This window comes from Lampetra planeri, chromosome 11 (genome assembly GCF_965212315.1).
Source record: "Lampetra planeri chromosome 11, kcLamPlan1.2.h2, whole genome shotgun sequence".
NCBI lineage: Eukaryota > Metazoa > Chordata > Hyperoartia > Petromyzontiformes > Petromyzontidae > Lampetra > Lampetra planeri.
The window spans coordinates 10,330,615-10,350,925 of NC_136117.1; the positions used below are offsets into that span (position 1 = coordinate 10,330,615).

At 44.4% G+C, this 20,311-nt stretch overlaps 1 protein-coding gene across 3 annotated transcripts in view; it reads right to left on the reverse strand.

Moving 5' to 3' along the window:
- The window catches only part of LOC144721294 (protein MON2 homolog), a 47,777-nt gene that overhangs the window by 5,790 nt on the left and 21,676 nt on the right, over positions 1–20,311 (reverse strand). For 2 of the 3 annotated variants that reach the window (XM_078598801.1, XM_078598799.1), the window contains exons 16-32: positions 19,604–19,708; positions 17,592–17,672; positions 16,771–16,844; positions 16,325–16,415; positions 15,791–15,892; positions 14,243–14,353; positions 13,394–13,569; positions 12,475–12,637; positions 10,966–11,313; positions 10,119–10,317; positions 9,818–10,002; positions 7,796–8,206; positions 3,913–4,056; positions 3,180–3,197; positions 2,014–2,142; positions 919–1,109; positions 14–74 (exon numbers count right to left, since the gene is read on the reverse strand). In XM_078598801.1, coding sequence (XP_078454927.1) covers positions 14–74; positions 919–1,109; positions 2,014–2,142; positions 3,180–3,197; positions 3,913–4,056; positions 7,796–8,206; positions 9,818–10,002; positions 10,119–10,317; positions 10,966–11,313; positions 12,475–12,637; positions 13,394–13,569; positions 14,243–14,353; positions 15,791–15,892; positions 16,325–16,415; positions 16,771–16,844; positions 17,592–17,672; positions 19,604–19,708 — 2,589 coding nt within the window. The remainder of the gene's footprint in view (positions 1–13; positions 75–918; positions 1,110–2,013; positions 2,143–3,179; positions 3,198–3,912; positions 4,057–7,795; positions 8,207–9,817; positions 10,003–10,118; positions 10,318–10,965; positions 11,314–12,474; positions 12,638–13,393; positions 13,570–14,242; positions 14,354–15,790; positions 15,893–16,324; positions 16,416–16,770; positions 16,845–17,591; positions 17,673–19,603; positions 19,709–20,311) is intronic. The other variant, XM_078598800.1, reaches the window with a different exon arrangement.

Genomic DNA, 20,311 nt, shown 5'->3' on the forward strand with positions numbered 1-20,311 from the left:
TGAAGCAGCAAACCTGAACGTCAATGCTTTCATTCTTCTGAAACTCTTGCAATGATAGGTTTTCCGGTGGAGTGCTGAATAAACAGATGGTCATGTATCAGCTGTTGGGCATTCGTCGGCAAGATTATTATTTACAATGAGAAAGTCTTAAATATAATGGGGGAGGGTGGGTGAGGTTCATGAGATTGTATTATTCTTCGAGGGGTGTGAAAAGGGTCAAGTGTGGTCGGTTTGGGTGGGGTTGTTATCAGTAAGCGATTCACGCCCAGCGATGCAATGACCCCAAAGCTATTCATGGCACTATTAAGGGCTGCGTTTCGATTACATTTTTATTTATTTTACGATGCAATTTTACCATCCTGTTTGCATTGTTTCACCTCTTTTCTGTGTGTGGTGTCGTTTTGGAATGGCAGTTAACATAAATGCACATGCACGAATCGATATATATATGCATTATTTGCGGACAATTTCTACGTGTTTTCAGAATTTGGTATTTTTAGATAATTTCAATTACAGAAGAAGTGCCTGATTTAAAGATTGGCACACTGAACTTGTAGTCGAGATATTGGCAAAAAAATTGTACTACTTATTTTTTTACAATTTATTTTACCAGGTAAGGGCCCACTGAACTATATAGCTCTTTTCTAGAAGCGACCTGGCAAAAAATGATAGCTCAATGAAGTGGCTTAAGATGTCGATATTTATATCAGCCAAATACTCTCAACGTGTATGTTTCTAAATGTTGAGGGAAAAACTGGAGGACCTGTAGAAAAATCCACAGGACCATGGGGAGAACATGCAAACTCTAACTATGCAGGCGTCAGGGTCGGGATCGAACCAACGACCTGCATACCAGGCGAGGTAGTTAACATATTGCCACCGTGGCACCGTATATATGTCTCTGTAGAGCTGGTCCACCTGTTGGTGAAGAGGAAGTCCTGGAAGGTTGCGGCCAGCTCGCTCCACATGGCGTCAAACTTTCCAGAGGAGGCATGCTGCCGAGCGACTGGCAGCCCCACGGCCAGCACGCGCAGCAACGACGTCACCGCCAGCCGCCAGGTACTCTCCGACGGGCACGTGTACTTCATGCTTAGTGGCACTCGCAGCGTCTGCACAATACCAGTGCACCTTAAGACCATGGATCCAATTGTCACCGGCAATGGTTGCCCCAGAATCTTTCGTCGTCAAAATCACAATTGCACAAAATCTGAAGGAAAATTATCGCGGTGGGCAACCGAGATGACAACTTCCAATCAGATCGCAGAGATAGATCATGTGACTGCCCCACGTTACGCTCTTTCCATCTGAGAAGTGGCAGCTTCAAGTTCATGCATGAGCAGTATCTATATGCGATACTGTATGGCGAACACTGTGTGGTGATAGTGTTGCATAGTTGTATGGCATGACGGTGTGGTGTGGAGTGAGCCTATAGAATTGATGTTGTGGCGTGCTTGGGGTGGCGTAGCCCTAACTGTTGTGTTTGAAGACATCTTTTCATGATCATGATCATTTGCTTGTACCATGTCTCTCTTGCGTAAAAACAAGATTGAAATTTCTATGCACCTACATTTGTATAAAAATATGGCACAGTTGGCTACGTGCAATGCGAAAGAAATTCAACATATGTACATACATCGCAAAGTGCATAATCAAGATGGAATTATAAATAAATGAAGAGCTATAGTGTAGTGTAAAAACCTAAGTGAAATGTGACACTTCAAGCTAATTAAAAGTTTTCAAAAGCATGTGCATCCAATGGTGTTTGGATCCGCTTCGACGTCACATTGTACTCGAAGGCCCAGAGACCGCCTTTGGTGCTCAGAACACTCACGAGGGATATTGCAAGGTTTGCATTCATTTTTGTTTTAATTTCACCCGCATACTACTCCTACATTTATTTTTGTACACTTTTTGAGCAGCGTGTGGCCTGCTTGACACTCCCTGCACCGCCACACACAAGGAGACACTCACTCCCCCTGCCACCACCAACACCCCCACACCCCTATCGAGCACCTTGATGATCTCCTGCAGGACATTCTCGTTGACCACCGCCTTGTGGCACGCCGTCTTCTGGTACAGCTCGACCACCAGCTCCAGGGCGCGCTCCGCAAACGGGACATAGTTCATGGCCACCCACTCCGCCTAGGAGAGTCGCACGTGCGGCGGACGCGCGGAACCACACAGACGTCCAAGAAGACACGTACGCGCACATGCGCACACGGCAAAAAGGCATAGCGCACGTGAACAGGGGAGCCAACGAGAAAGGCACGCCGAAAACACTGCGGAGCGCGCATCAGTTGCGTTAACACCGAGTGTACAGGAGAACACACCAAAAGTCAAACAGAGCAAAGGGTGCTGACAGGGGGGAATGTGTCACGTAGCAATAAGAATGAAAATGAAGCACATGTAAAATGTTAGCTGGGTGTGTTTATGATTCTAAAGTCTGTGCCGTAACCTAACTCCACCCCAGCAGGAGTCCCAAGTGCCAAACCTTGGTTTTCCAGTTTTACTACCTTAGGTTCTTAACACAAGTTGTATGACGTACTTAAAGACGTCAAAAGCTACACTTTATCTATGGGGCAAAGCATTGCTAATCACTTGGTTATTCGGGAATGAATATAACTGTCAGTCCTGAATTCACACAGAACACGAAAGCAAGACACACTTTAAACAGATACATTATGGCTATATACATTATACATTAAGTCAGCAGAAACCATAAAATACATCATGAATGTAAACAAATATCAAACAACTAAAACCATACATACGATTTTCAAATTCCACCTACAAAGTTAGTATTCAGGACATAAGCTACATTTTACTCATTAAACCAGTGTTATCTGCCCCGGAGGCAATTTTTATGTTAATATATCCAATTATTTTAACTTGGTGTCAGCCAAGCTACAATTTATTGCATCAAAAAGTATACTCATTAATACATTCGGTGTTTACTAAGCACTGTTTGTGTAGTCCTGGATACTTGTTCGGTGGGGGGAAAAAAAACAATTGTAAATTAAAATTTTAGAGCCCATGAAAAGCTTGACAACCACGTGCAAAAGTCAAACACAGAGACCCAATCACCACATCATAACTTCCCAAAGCATGCGTGGCCATAGTCCCATTTCTGTGATCATCCCAAAAATATGCACCAACACGAACCCTCAAGATCAACTCACCGGGGCAAACAGTTGGACCTAGCAGTCCAGAATTGCAGCATAGAGGAACAATAACAACATTAATCGTTAGTGATTTCAGTTTTACTAAGAATGTGCTCCATTGTCCAAACTGCATTTTAGATTATTGGACAACGCAGCTGTTTAACTTAGCTCACCGAGCTGTCGTTCATGACTAATGCTGGCAAAATCAACATCTCCAGGGGTGGTTACACATGGTTTGACCTTAACAACACATACTAATTATAGCTCGCAAACAGCAAACGCCAGTCATATTAAAACCTGTGCCAATTTACTTTTAGCCGTGCAATGTTTAGAGCACTGTATATGTCTGACAGCAAGCCAACTATAATGAACAATAAACAAATCTGAAAGCAATTCATCTTGCTACTCTACTAAAATTGGATGCATGCCCACAAATACATATCACTTTCAACAACTAGATATATAATTATGGGATAGATATTATCCCACATATATTCATGGTATTTAAAACAGGGGTCACACATCCAATAAAAATCAAATATTTGTTATATTCTATCGTAAACATAATGTAATTCATATTCCACCTGTTAACAAAAAAATTATGGACACTAAAATAAGTTCGACCCATTTATTTTCAATAACGCTTTTTAATAAACCGATTGTTATCACTGGTCAGGAATTCATACAGAAAACTCGGTCAATCAAGACAGTAGGCGATACATGAAGAGGAGGTGATGGGCTCACTTATCACCTGATTGTACTTTGCGTTGGCCACGTTCTTGGTCTCCAGCTTGCCGTACTGCGGTGGTACGCAGGCAAACGCCACAAACTTGAGCAGCTGCTGGAAGATGGCCGGGTACATAGCCTGCATGCTTTCAGGACCAGTGCAGATGGCCTGGCGTGTCACACAGCAAAAGGCACCGATGGTGGGTCAGCGGTTTAATACAAAGTGGTATGAACAACCAGAGATGTATCGAAGGTATTGCTTTTAGTCCAGTTTCAATTTCTGCAGATTGTCATAACATGAAAAAAAATCTAATATTATAGTTTTTACTGCCAAAGAAAACCCATATGTTTCCTTTAAAGCCTGCTATTAAATTGAAAATATTCCCATAAATACTTTAATAGAAAACATTCCCACCAAATAAAAATATATTTGGTCTTTGGAGGAAAGAAACAAGGTCACATGGGTGACTGTGGCTGGGATTTCAGCAATGCCGTGTTTTGGAAAGGCATTTGCAGTGACTCACCCCGAAGGCATCTCTGCATTGTTTTGAAAGATAATATTGCTACCATACTACATTCCACACAGGGCAATTCAATATGAAATTGTTATCATATTCAACTGACATAGCAACTCCTACGACTATTACATATAGTTGCACTGTAAAGCACGTTCATCAAGTTACATTAAATAGTGGGCTCCAATATAAAAAAATACATTCACCCGGTGGCGCTGGATAACATTACTGAATCAAGTTATTCTGTCGAGTAAAATAAAATATTTTTCCTATACTTGGTTGCTGTAAAAGTGTAAGCAACTATTTGACTTCCCAGTATTCTTGCTATTGGCTGCTGTGAACTATACATTCTCTGACACAGTGTGGTGCAAGAGCTTTGTATTTTGCTTGCTGTACATCCCAAAAAAATAAACATCTATTGACGTTGGCCAAGTCGGCCAGTTTCTCTTAAGACGTCCACAAACATTACTGGGACATGTCCAGAGCATCTCGAGTGAAGCAACGTTGTCAGAAGTGCTTTCGATAAAGACGCCGCCTGTCTGTCTGTCACTCTGGTTAGCAGTCCCCGCAGAGTGCCCGCAAAGTGCCCGAGGTTTGCCAGCACATTCAAGCACAGCGGCGAGCTGGAGATGCCGTGGCGATAGTGTTCACATGATAGTGGAGTGGGCGCAGGCACGCAGTTGAGCGAGGCTTCTTTCCTGGCCGGTGGTGGGCAGCGTCATTTCCTCTGGGTTGAGCTGCAAGGTGCTGGCAGCGTAGTGCACTGCTCGCTATGAGAGTTCTCAATGGAAATGTCCTCATTACATGGCATGTGCCAAGAGCACAATTAGAATATAATTTGGTGTGGGGAAAAAAATCTAAATGAAAAACCAGGCATTTTCAAATGTATTCACACTGTAGAGATTCATGTGTCATAACCTAAACGCAGTGGAATGTAAGCACGAGGGTGCTGACATTCATTCATTTCCACTCGTTCAGCAATGATGCAGAAGTCAACGATCTATTACACAATATTATTTTTGCACTAAAACCAATACACTTGCTATCTGTTTGCTGCAGAATGAAGCTTAAGGTTTCCCACTGCATTTTTATGGCCTTAAATGGCTTTCCACCTCTTGGCTTAGCACCTTATCTTTATTTCCCTTCGAATAGGTTACCGATCTCCGTGACTTCACCAAAAGACCCAAAGAATATGAGTTCCTGCAGTCACGAAAGCTTTAAGTCAAGATGTCACCGTATCTTTTACAAACAGTTGTTCCCCATGCCCCTATTTGTAATCTTTGTTCCAGACGGCAGATTGCTAATCGTCACACGAATTAACTACAATCTCGGGGACACAAGGCATTGTTTTGTATGAACCTGAACTACATAACTCACTGCCTAAGCCAGGGGTGGGGAACCTTTTTTCTGCCAAGGGCCATTTGGATATTTATAACATCATTCGCGGGCCATACAAAATTATCAACTTAAAATGAGTCTGTTATATTTGGTCAAGCATTTAATTAACTCACTCCTAATGTGATGGCTGGAACTGCTTCTCTTTGGCGAGGCGTGTGATGTTAGCTGGTGTTGATGATGTTGCTACTTACAAGTGCTTTTCCAGGTTTGCTCCTAGATTTATTGAATTTCGAGTCCTGCCTGCGGTTGCCTTGGCAGGGCCAGACCCAAATGATTTCACGGGCCTCATACGGCCAGCGGGCCGGACGTTCCCCACCCCTGGCCTAAGCAAATCAATGTTTCTTTCATTTTAATCACTTCTAAAAACTAAAGTTTGTATCCTTTCCTGATCGGTATGTTTCGTGTCATAAATTTGTACTTTTAAATACATTTTCTCTTTTTTTATCTTTAACTGCAAAGCACCTTGGAGATGACTTCAGTGGCGCTATAAAACCTTGACTGTATTACAGTGGCGGGCTGTGTATTTTACACCTAGGCCTTCAGTGCTATCCTCCCACAATTAAAACCGCCTTCGAATAACCTGACCATGACACTAGGGCAATATGCTATTGTCATTCGACGTAACCACCCCATATTCAGTGACAGTAACCTTTATGGAGTGGAATAAAGTGATTTAACACGAGGCTCAACACCTATGAGAGTTATAATACACTAATTGCAGAGACATGAGTACATGGTGACTGAAACCATCAAAGATGTACCACTATTACGCAGTATGACAGGATGCTGCATCACAAATAGACATCGCATAGCCCAAATCAATGTCATTACCAAAGAAACAAGAACAAACTCACAACAACCAGTCACATTTACTCATATGACCAACAAGCAAGCAAAAATTCCGTAAAATACAAATAACACAATCAGGATTCAACAGGCTTCCCCACAGTAAAAAAAACAAAAAATCTCAAGCACTACCTCTAAAAATCTAGACGATGCTAAGTTATGTGCTACCTAGTTTTACTTCAGTTAGTTAACTGGCCCTATGATTACGCCACACTAAAAATGCGAACGTAGGTGGCTAGGCCAGCTAGAAGGCTCTGGCTTGTCAAAGAATACGGCCAACATGGCCAACTCGAAATCTTATTGCTTCAACAACAGAAGGGATTCACTCGACATTTTGAAGGACTCAGGGTAGATTTTTCACCCGGAGAGGCAGAGACAGCACAGGTTGAAAATCTCATTGGATAAAAGCTCTCATTTATTTGCTGCACTGGAAGCAGCGCAACTGAAATGACGTTAATAGACTGATGGGAACGAACTTTGTAAAATACATATAACATTAATGAAAATATATATTAAATTATAAAATTCTAATTTTCTGATTCTGACAATCTCTAGGCCAGCAGAGAAGGCCTTTCTGGCCCTAATGGCCCGTCTCTGCCGTATTACAATAACAATTATTTAATCACCTATGACCAAATCACCCGGAATGCACCCAACTTGTCCGATCTCAGAAGCTAAGCAGAGTTTAGCACGGATGGTGCTCGCAGCCCCACTCATCCACACAGTGTGAGGGTGGGCCCCTCATCCAGCAGCGAATTAACAAAAGGATACTGCACGTACGATTATTGCGATTCTAATCGGTCAGAATCAGATTCATCTTGAGGAATCCGATGAGCTATGAAGCTCTTTTTTCACAGATGTTCAGCAAGGGCAGGTCGGAACGTTACAACAGCAAACAATACAGAAACACACCACGAGTGCAAAGTATAGGAAAGGTAAACAAATCACTTGACAAAAATATGCAAATAAAACTAAACTATTCATATCTTACCAGATAAAGCCCACTGAGCTATTAACTTATTTTTCAGAAGCGACCTGGCCACAAATGGTAGCTGAACAAAATGGCTTATCACATGGAAAATGTATAGCAGCAAAAATTATCTGATTAATCTAAATGTATGCTTCTAATCAATGGGGAGAGGGACTCACCTTCTGCAGGAGCGTGAGAGCTCCGAGAACAGCCTCCTGCAGCGCCGTGAGTATGGCCTCCGTGAAGGAGGGCAGGAGGAAGGGCGACACGTCCGAGCTGATGGGCACGGAGACGGCGCCGTACATGATCGCGCCCAGCAACCGCATCTCCGCCATGCCGAACCGCGGCCGCACGTGGCGAAACAGCGCGGGGAAGATGTGCACGAGCGCCGCCAGGTACAGCTGGCCGGGCACGAAGGTGGCTCGCTCGCCGTCGCACGGGGGCTGCGTGCTCTCGCCGCCGATGCGCACCCACGCGAGCCACGCCGCCCACCACAGCTCCGCGTCGTCGTCGCCGCTCGGCCCGTCCGCCCCGTCGCCGCCGTCCACCAGCGAGTCGCTGCGGCCGAGCGCCGGGGGCATTCCCGGCAGCTGGCGACGGCCCACACAGTTCGATTTTATAAGAATAGGTTTTACCCTTTCTGGCAATAAAATAGGTGTTAAGATTTACACTATGAGACCTCCTCTTTACCAGTGGCAAAATATAGTAATAGGTTTTTACCCTTTCAACTGGTACAAAAACTGACACCTTTATACAAGGCATCATGTTTGCAATAACTACAACACAAGCAGTCAAAATGCAAACAAAAAGAAACAACTCTGATGATGATAATGATATGCACTGTCCTTGAAGTTGATTGGTCCACACCCGAGACAGCTTTCCTTAGAGCCTAGTCTCCATTGGTGTTGGACCAGATGACGCCAAAAGGCGTACAACTCAAAAACAGCGCACTATCAGAGTATTGAGAGCTCGGGGTAAGCATTTACACTATGAGACCTCCTTTACCAGTGGCAAAATATAGTAATAGGTTTTAACCCTTTCAACTGGTACATATTGCAAACATGATGCCTTGTATAAAGGTGTCAGTTTCTGTACCAGTTGAAAGGGTAAAAACCTATTACTATAGGTGTTAAGATGTTCAAACACCAAACAGAATCCTTTGGCAAGGAATCGTGTCTGCATTAACCACACATACTTGTGGTGAACATGACAACAAAAACATGCTCTGGTAATAATATATGCCCTGTCTCTGAAACTGATTGGTCTACACCAGAGACAGCCTTCTTTAGGGCCTAGTCTCAACCAGTGTTAGACCGGAGAATGCCAAAAGGCGAACATTACAAAGATAATGCACTCTCAGAGCATTTATAGCTCTGGGTGAGCAACTACAAAATGGTTAGCACAATTCCACCCGCAAACCGGCAGCCTAAGTTGCATTTCCGGGCATGGCTTAATATCAGTGGCGAATGATATCTGAACTGTGTGTAGCCTTTTGGCGTTGTTCTCCAGTCTGACACTAGTTAGACTAGGCTATAAAGAAGGTAGTCTCTGGTGTGTAGGCCAATCAGTCTCAAAGACAGTGCATATATTATTACCAGAGCATGTTTTTGTCTGCATGTTTACCACAAGTACGTGACATGATTCCTTGCAAAAGGTTTCTGTTTGGTGTTTTAACATCTTAACACAACTGTTTTATTGCCAGAAAGGGTAAAACCTATTCTTATACTTTGATACTGGCCAGAAAGGTCCCATATTACAGTTCGATTGGTTTCACATTCGCGAGTCAGCGTCAGCCTAAAGTTCTACACCACTTTTGGTTCTACAATGCAGCAGTACAGGCTTTTTATCACAAAAAATATTAATAAACATCAAGTCCAGCCACTAATGGCAAGTTTGAGTATTAGTAGGTGCCGGTCCAGAGCCTGGAAGAATGGGGTTTGTGTCTGCTCTACAGCCCGGCCGTAAAGATACAGCCAAATGGAATCGTGAAGGAGAAACCTGAGAACGATGACTTACCAAAGTTGGAAGTAGCCACACTTGACCCCACCACGTGACCTCCCGATCGACTGAGGTGTACCCATTTATACTGCCGAGTGGACAGAGGCATGGGCAGGATTTAAGAAACGTGTCCATTGTTTCAACTGCTGCACCAGGAGAAGTGAAGGAGAGGGGTAATACAAGAACTGTCAACAACCACAAACCTGTGCAGTGTCGAGCGCTGAGACAAGGCCCTCGTCGCGCTCGCCCTCACGGCCCTGGGGCGGCACGATCTGCAGGATCTCCTGGAAGCTCTTAAGCGCCGCCAGCGACACCTCGCCATTGCGGCTCAATGCTGCCGCCTGGATGTGGTCCAGCAGGGCGTTCCACGCCTTCGAGAAGTCGCCCGCTGTGGGAAGGGGAACCGCGAGAATCTCCCGTCAGTACTCTGCGCTCTCCCCGCGTTGAAAACTGATTCAGACGATTCGGCAGTTGGAAATGTGACGGGACGAGAGAGAGGCTTACTGAGCGCCTTAAGCAGCTTGCGGCGTGTGTTGAAGATCCGCGCTACTCCAGCCAGCGCCAGCACCCAGGTCTCGGCCCACTGCTTCTCGGCCGTATCCCGCGAGTGGTGGATCAGGATGTTGGCACTTCCCGAGTCGATCTTCTCCTTGTCCGCCGTCTTGGCTGACTCGCGCACCTTGTCGAGCAGCGGGAACAGCACCTGCACGATAGGCAGAGAGGGCATTCTGACCAGCCCCGACTGGACATCTGAGCTTCATAGCTCATCGGATTTCTCAAGTCTAAATAAAGATTATGATTCTGTACGGGGCCATGGTGACGTATGCTGCTACAGCTCAACGCTTCTTCCTCGGTACTAAATGAACGGCGAGCACTTCTCCCTCGGTATTACTCAAATAGTGGCGAGATGTTAACTACCTCGCCTGGTGTACAGTTCGTGGGTTTGATCCCGACCCTGACGCCTTCATATTTGTAGATTGCACGTTCTCCTCGTGGTCTTGTGTATTTTTCTCCAGGTCCTCCGTTGTTTCCCTCCACATTTAAAATTAAAATAAGTTTACAGTATTTGGCTGCCATAAATTTCCACGTGATAAGCCACTTCGTCGAGCTATCATTTGTGGCCAGATCACTTCTGAAAAAAGGGCTAAATAGCCGAGTGGGCCTTACCTTGTAAAATAACAAAAAAAATAGGAGAGTGAGCCACTCAGCACACAGCTCTCTTGTGGTGAATGCACTCACCTCACCTGCTGCTACCGTCACATGCTAACAATTGCCCACCTGACGATTCGAGATAAATTTCGTGCCCCCTGCTCCAGGGGGGGGGGGGGGGAGCTGGAGGGGAGTTCCCTACCTGCCAGAGCACCACGTTCCACGTGGACTGCTGCAGCTGCGTGCCGTGCGCACCGATGGTCGAGAAGAGGGTTTGCCCGGCGCTCTTGCGCACGGCGGGCCGCGGGTCCACGCACAGCATGCCCAGGCGCGAGTACAGCGTCAGCCACAGGCGGTCAAACGGCGGCGCCGCAGCGAAGGGCGTCTCTGCCCCCTTCTCGTCAAGACCCTGCTGCTCCTCTTCCTCCTCCTCTTCTTCGTGTTTCCCGTCCTTCTCGGCGGTGCGCCGCCTCAGCTTCTGCGCTTCCTCTTGCTCCAGCGCACGCTCAACCATCTCCCGCCGCCTCGAGAAGTAGTCCGAGATGTTCCACTGCAAGGTGGAGGCAAGGGTCGATTAACGGTAATGCATTTCAACACCATTTGAACACACAATTTCATATACGGGTGTAGAAAATCTCCACTGACAATTTTAAATGTGTTATAGAAAGGATAGAAAGCAGATATATAGAGTTGAGTAGCAGCTTACAACTAGAAATATGCGAAAAACTAAATGTTTGAACTTGGGTTCTGAAAAATTACAGCCAGGAGTTTTCTTGGTTTAACTCAAAGGATAGGATTAGCCTAAAGTTATAAATTGCTTTAAATCGTGAACTGAGCTCTTATGATCCCTACCATCGGTGAAGCGAGTAATCTGCCTTATATGGAGTGTGACGCTGACGTTGATAGAAAGCAGGCAAAGTCCATCACTCGTAATATAAACAGCAGACTTGGGTTCAATGATAATTACAATTACAGCACCAATGTTGGCTGAAATTACCACGTGGCTAAAACTCATTATGAATTACACAATTACATTTAAAATTGACCCCAGGTTGATACGGGGTATCCATGAAAGTATCATCCATTCTTAAACAATCGTAATTAAGCGACAGTTAGAACTGTTGGGGTTATGTGAAAGAAAAAGTGTTTGCCAAAAAAAACCTGAAACGATTGAGTGATCTTCAGCAGCACGGAACACAAGTATTCAAGAAGACACTCCCGAGATTTTGAAAAACTCCTGGGACTCTCAAATATCGATACGAATTGTGTCTCCAATGCCAGTGGAGAAAATTTGGGGGTTTAGAGGCGTTAAATATCACGTGGTAAAATCTTCATATTACCAAGTGTACACTTGTGTATGTTTATCGACCTAGCTCAAACTGCTGTCTTACAATAAAAAATAAATTAATTATATATGTATGAATATATCATTAATTTAGCCATCCCTTGGTGTGGACCAATCAGTTTCAAGGACAATGCATATATTATCATAGTATGTTTTTTTTTTGCATTTTGACTGCAAGTATTGTGGTTAATGCAGACATGAATATTTGTAAAAAGATTTCAGTTTTGTTTGCTAGAAAAAAGGGGAAACAAAAACCCTATTATTATATTTATGAATACCCTGTATATCAGACGGGTCTGTTCTGCTATGGGTTCTATCTTCCTGATTTAGCAATGAAATGGTGCTTGGTACGTGGGGGCCCCTTACAAGGAGGCCAATAGATGTGAGGCTGATGTTGAGCTCTTGGTTCTGCAGACCGAAGCTGCCTGCCACCTCCACAACCAGGCGCAGGCACGAGCTGGGCATGGTCGGCAGGAAATCCGTCACCACCAGCTGTAAGCACTGGAATGCGGTGCGGATCAGAGACTCCCTATACACACACACAAAGACAGAAAACAAAGAAAAAGATCCCCTGTGTAGGCTTAATGGACTGTTGGGGCAAGTGCTGTTAGCGAGTAGCACCTATGAAGGCCGGCAAGGCACATGAGGGGACGGGTGGGTGGCCAGTACCATGCCCGGCCGCCTTTGTCTCCCTAGCGTCGATGTTTAAGCACTGCACCAGGTACCCATTTGAGGCTAAGTCCACACACAAAAAAATTCAATCATTCATAGGCTAGACTGGCAGCGCAGTTATAACGCAACAAAAGTCGCTTCTGATTACTTATACAAACAATGATATTGCACTATAGAGCTGCCATTATTGACCGATTGGTAGAAAACTTTAACCAATAATTGTTGGAGTAGTCGATCATATTTACCCCTCTATTTAATACCGAAATAGGAGGATTTATCCACAAATCTGGCTGTCACCTGATGATGCTAGTTGTAATTACTGGCGAAACGTCGTACTCGAATTGTCAACGTTGTGGGTTTACTCTCCAACACACCGGTGTGCTGTATTAGTAATAAATCAGCATATTTTGTTCACGTGACAAACCTTACTAATTGGCTGTCGGGTGTGGCGGGTTGTACGACACACTTATAATTACGTGATGTAACCCAAAACAACCTATATTATATAAAGTCCTCGACTGCTTAAACAACCGGATAGGCCAGCTCCATTGCGTTGTGTTGACAGTGGTGTAAGATGCCAGAAGTTGTGGGTGGCACGAGATGGGGCCCGTACCCTTGGTCGTTGCGAATAGCCCCAATGACGGCGAGTAGCAGTGGCCAGCCAGGTCCCAGGCTCTCCCCCTTACTCTCCAACAGCTGCAGCATGCACTCCAGCTGCTTCTGCCGGATGTCGCCGTGCGTGATGGACGACAGCTCCCGCAGCGGGAGCAGCAGCATGGCCTGTAACCTCTAGAGCACAACACCCAGCGTTCGCCATCACCCCCTGCCCACAACCAATTTGTTCGCACGGCTATGTACATTAAATATTTTTTTTTTATTATACGAAAAAGCATGTTTACAATTTAAAAAGAAAACAATGTTTTTTTAATAGTTTTCGAGTTTAGCAGTGATAGTTTGCTTTGTAGATTTTCTGTTTACTTTGTAGATTTTTGTTTTATTCTAAAATAATATAACAGTAGTCATAGCGATTAAATCGCAAGTGGTGTCACATGGTATTGTGTGCGGTGACGATTGTTCGCACTAAGACATGTTTAATTAGGCTATAGTGTCATTCACTTAAAAAAAAAGATCCAAAATTCACACTGAAAATCCAAATTAATAATCCTGTTTTTGTTTAGATATTCATAACATTAATATATAATATTAAGCCGACATGCTAGAGATGCTGCAAAAGCTACACAATATCGGGCATTGTGAATAAAATGTACCTTTCAAATACAGCATCGCACTGTCGCTGCTCAACACAAGTGGGATTGGATACACGCAAGCGACGCTAACAAAAGTTTAAAGCCCACATGACCCCAGGTGCCGCGTGGACATAACTGGCAATTGTACACCTTATCTGAGACATGGAATCAAAGGACATTCAGGTATGATGTTAAAATCCAATGAACAGACCGACCTGGTTTTCTGACAGTGGGGGGGTGTGGGTGTAGGCGAGTCCTTCTTTAATGAGCGATGTAATTGCCTCGGCTCCCCACTCCCTCATACGCACATTTGGGTGCTGGCACACCTGCATCACAACATCATCACACGACACGCCGACAAGCCTCTCAACCAAGGCGAGGCTCATGTATCCCAGCACAAAAAGGCCCAGCACAATGCTTGCTAACATAGAAAGTTTCCCATGCCCGGCATATAAACCATCTTGACTTTGTAAAGCATAACAAAGTCACTGCAAACCACCGTCATTATTAGAAGAAAAAAAAATCCCGAAGCACAATAGAGGAACCGAAAGGGCAAGAACATGCGCAGGTACATGCAGTGCAGTTACTTCGTAAAGTAAAAAAAAACGCGTACATACAAGTGAGTGCGAACACCAATACGACAAAAGCGGGAACGTTGAAAGAGCCCGAGTTGACGTTAATTTAGTCGCATTTGTATGCAGGGGCTTTATAAGGCTAGCCTTACCTTCTGTTGTATAGGAATGTGGGAGAGCAGATATGCAAGGGACAAAAGGGAATAGGTTATACACAGAGCAGTAAAGAGAACGGCAACTCAAAGCATGGAATAGCTCACAGGCACTTAATTTTGACGCAAAAAGGTGCATTTCCATTTGACAAGCTGGGTAAAGGGGAAAAATACAGTGGAAAGTGGCTCTGCAAAAACAAGCAAGCTGGGTTGCGAAACAAAAGGGTATTGGGAAAATAATTGTCAAGGTTAGGCACGGAAAATATAATTTCACGTTTTCATTTATGTTAGGTACTATTATTGTTTACATTTAGTTCCTCGGCGCAAACCAGTTTCCTCGGCGCAAAATATTTCAGTATTCATAGCTCTGGCTCTGCACTGACCGCCATAGTAGCACTTCCAATTCAAATGGCACACAAACCTCAGTTTACCTGTAATGCGTGACACTTGAAAAAATACAGAGGCCATTGGAAAAGCAATACGTCTAATATTCCAATATTGTGGAAAAGCAACCAATTTGTCTTTTTAGTTAAAATATAATGCGAGCTAAACAATTAATATGATGGCAATGTTTTTTTGTTAAAGAGCACAGAGCACTCGCTCTACAGTATGTTTTCCGGGTTGTACCACACCTTGTTCGGCATGATGTCGTCCAATGTTTCGCTCCATGTGTTGGAAGCTCTCTCAGGAACTGAACTGAGCAGTTCCTGAAAAAGCTCCCAGCATGCGCAGCGAAACATCGAACAGAATACATGCCGAACCACGCGCGGTACAAACGGAAAATACCTCGGAGAACAATACAGCACAACCGCGAACACCTACACAGCAACGTCGGGCATTGGATAGAACATCAGACAGGATGGATTCGACGTGCCACGGACACGGTGAGTTAGGTGTCATTCATTTCCCCAATGACCAATGGGGTGAAGGACAGAGTCGTTTTATTGTCCTTCCTCTGCATTAGTTTGTTGTGCGAAAGAAGTTCAACATATATGCATACATAATGAGTGGAAAATGGAGTGGGTCGTTTCGGGGTTACCTCAAGGAGATGTCCCGTGAGCGGCCGCCAGAGGATCTCGATGCGGTGCATGTTCACGAGCCCCGTCTCCAGCAGCTTCGCGACAGCAAACAGGGACGGCTCCTGTGGAAAGGGCCACAGCGGGAGAGAGGTTGACGGGAAGGAAACGGCACTGTGTGAACGTGAGGTAAGAAGGGCAGACACAGGATGAGGCAGCATGTGTCCCCAACAACAGTGGAAACAAACTCAATGGGATATTAATTATGAGTGGTGCAAACACTGCACAAAGTGAGCAGTAGGAAATAGCAACATCCAATAACAAAGTGAGGTGCTGTTTAAACCTGGAAATGAGAGATTATATTTAGCAAAAAGCACCCCGAGTTATGAGAACACTCTCCAGCTTTTTTATGCAAGGTGGTCACCCATCCAAGTAGCATCCGGACCTGACCTACATGAAAATCCCGAGGTCAGACGGGATTGGGCGCATATGCGGGTGATTTGGGTCAAACAATAAAACAAGCAGAAAGGATTGATGTGCCATGCGGAATGCCTGACCTTGCTGTTGCCGTAAGCCATCTCCATCGCCTCGCTGGACAGGGAGCACAGCGCGTTGATGAGGTGGTGGAGAGACACATCATCCAAGTACCTGTGGTCACATAAGCATCGTCATCATAACCCGGACTTTGCAGCCGTGCGTTTCACATGCTGTAGGCGGACACTTGAATGCAGGAAGAATGACTAGGTTACGTTTTTTTGCTCATTATCGAAGTTTTCAAACTTACATTAAAACAGCCCAGAACACACAGCCTAAGTGAACATCCACAATGTAAGAGGTATTTGTTTTGTCTACCTTTACATCACTGATACAACAATGCATTAAGGCAGCTTAATTGTCTGATAAAACGTAACATAACATAACAGTGTCCATGTATTTGGGGTTAACATTTCATTTGTGAACAAGACAGATTTTTTGTAATGGGTGCATCTGGCAGAAAACTCACTGGGAGCTCTCGAAGAGTCGGGACAGCATGTTAGAGATGACCGGCAGGTCAGCCATGACTGCTGTCGTCAGCACCTGCCAAGTGAAAAACAAGGTCACATCAATGGGGGGGGGAAGCTCAAAGTGCGATGAATCGAACTCCACAGCAAACCCAACCCTCCACACCCGCGGGGCTACCCATGTGATAGCAGGAACGTTTTCGGTGTTTCCTCTGCAGCATTTTTTTACACGAATGTTTTCAAATGAGATTCTGTGGGGCCATGTGACAGGCAGCAGCAGACAGTACAGCAAGATCCATGCTGTGCTGTACTCTATGCTCTCAAATCCACATTACCCCCACCTTCACAAACCCATACTGACCAGTGATAAATTACAACCAATAACCTCTACAATTCGCATAGCCTGGGAAGGTCCTCATCCAGTATTGGATTGACAAAAGGCTGTACATGCACCATGTGGGAGAAGACCAATTTCGTGCAATGTAACTTATAGAAATGCAAGCTAGAAGATCCATTCAAGGGTGTTGATCTATGACGAATGACTCATGTGAACAATAGGAAAATGGACACAATTAGGTGCCCGCATTAGTAAACGCAACGCGCCGCTTTAGAAAAACACTCTACAATACCTACCAGCACATTTATAAAACTACGTGCATCGGGATTGGGTAATAACAGCCTCATGATGTCCACCTACATTTTTGTGATCCGTTTTAGAACTTTATTTATAACTGAAATGTGTAAACTGCTGTAAGGCATACAAAACTGCAGGTATATTTTCAGCCCATATATATATATAACACTTCAAATAAATCAGGCAAACCGTGCTGGGTCCTTCAGATGTCCTTCCAGGCTTGAGAGCTCCCCCAGCTGCTGGTTTCAGTCCCAGGATCCAAACCAAGTGCTGTGCAATGCACCACGTCTCGCATTAGTTGGATATACACACATGCTGTAATTATGGAAATACTCCATTACACTACGAGCATAGTGTAATCTGAGTTTTACATCAATGTATCGAACGCAAACATTTGCTTGAAATTCAATAGACAAACAGTTTACCAAATGATACATTGATTATATATATTTAGAATTGATGAGAACACTGGAGTGGTTAGCGCAGCATGCTATGAACACAACAACCCAGAGTGGATTCCTTTTGTTATGCTTTACAAAGTCAAGGTAGATTTGAAGTTTTCGTGACTGCAGGGATCCACACACTTTGGTTCTTTTGGTAAAATCATGTAGGTATAAAATAAATTAAATCACGAAGTTTCAATTGCAACACAAGCAATCATCAGGTGGGAAAAACCACAGCAAGAAAAAAATTCCCACTTCAGCAAAAAAAATTCTTGTGGTGGTTTTCCCAACTGATGATGCTTGCTTGTGTTGCAATCGAAATGTCGTGATTTAATTTATTTTATTTTATACCTACGTGACTTTACCGAAAGAACCAAAGAGTATGTAAAGTCAAGGTAGTTTATATGCCGGGCATGGGAAGTTCTTTATGTAAGCAAGCATTGTGATTGGCCGTTTTTGCCGTAGTAAATGAGCCTGGCCCTGGTTTAGAGGCGTGTCGGCATGTTGTGTCATGTGATGATGTTGTGATGCAGATGTGCCAGCACTCAAATGTGCTATTAACACAACAACCCAGAGTGGATTCCCGGTCATGGCTAACATCATTGGTGGAATGGTGTCTGAACCGGTCATGGGGTCCCCCACTTCACCAACTCGCACTGACCAGCATGGTGAAGCATGGTCAAAACATCCCCATAATGGACAAGGCATGAAGCGGTCTTCGTGCAGCAAGGGACTGACATAACTGTTAATAATTATAGGTGGTGATGCAAGAGTGTGGAAACAGGGGGTGGTATCAGTGTTGCTGCACTGCATGGTACGTCTCCATAAAATCACACTGGTATCGTACTACGGACCACGTGTCTCCATAGTTACCACATTATTATCAAACTCTGGTCATTCTCACAGCAGCTTTTGGCTAACCATCGAACAAAGACAGTCACTTTCAAATGCGCTTCTGTGGCCGTCTGGAACGCTCTTCCTTCCGTTATTAGGAAGCCATCGGAGCGATGTACTTTAAAATCTAGATTGAAAACTCATTACTTTATAACTGATGTGTGTTAAGTTTTGTTGTCCTTCCCATGCACCTCCGATTAGCACGGTCGGCTACGTACGGTGTAAAAGAAGTTCAACATACATACAATAAAGTCCAGGTGTCTGTGTAGTCTCCACGCTGCTAATGCCTTACACACCCCGTGTGTTGATGATCTACACAATATTGTCATGTTGCATGCTGCATGTCTCGCGAGTGCACGCTGTGATCTTGCTGGGGAGCTACGTGTCTACATCATCTATACACTGCCACTCCACTGCACTGCCCTGAAGATGACATTAATAGAGCCAGTATACAAATTTATTTCCAGTATTTATTCGCAATTTTAGGGGCTGAACAAATCCAAGAAAATAGTTTTATTCTTACATATGGCAATATGCTCAGAAGCTAAATGACGATGTCCAGGTCTGCTAGCCACGAGAGGGCTTCAGGAGAAAGTGTGTAGTTTTTATACTCCTTCGTTGAAGGAGCGCAAACTAAAGTGGTTTATTATACGGTCTCCGATGGCCCACCGTCAGTTGTTTTCGTGTGACCTTAAGCACAAAGCCCTCATCTAGGTGAAATGTACGTCGTTAATTTGAATCAACGTAAAATAACAGTGCAACGGGATTATGGCTTCGTCCCCGTGGCTCAGCCCTAGCCCTGTGCAATGCTCAAGATGTGACCAGCCATGTGCTGTGGGGCGTGGAAGATGGAATGCCGCTGACCTGCAGGGTGGAGAGCACCAGCTGCCAGGCAGAGCCGAGCACCGCGCCGTGGCAATGAGCCACGTTGAGCAGCGTGCGCATCGACTGCATGTTCTTGCTTGTCAGCTGGGCCACGCGAACGAAGACACACACACGATGGAACTTACAATTCACGTCACCGCAAAGGCGATGTTCAAAAACATTTGTTTAAAGACGTGACAACTGAATGGGTAAACAGATTATTATTTTTGCTCATCAACATTTTTACAAAATTATGGTGCATCACCTGTAGAATATTATCATTACATTACTATCGATTTAGTTTTAATTATCTGTATTTTTACTTCCTACACGCAAGCTGGAAAAGGCACAGACACATAAAATGACATCGCTCCAAAAACAATCTTGACAAAGGATTATCATGCATTTGTAATTTGGCATGTATAATATTAACCCATGGCGAAAGGAAAATGGGTTTAAGGATGTGTTGGCAGATAAATGGACAAAGCAGTTTGTGCTCAAACCCACTGGTAAAGATAAGATACAGATGCCAAAGTACAGGGGGGAATAAACACTTGCCATGCAATTAAAAAAAAATGCAAGCAAAAAACAAATAACTCTCAGCTTGTAGATAGGTACCTAGCCTGTTTGTCCTATGCTGTCTCACATGCATTTTAAGTTTTATTTATCAGAAAATAGTCGGGTGCATTATTTCTACACTCCAGCGGC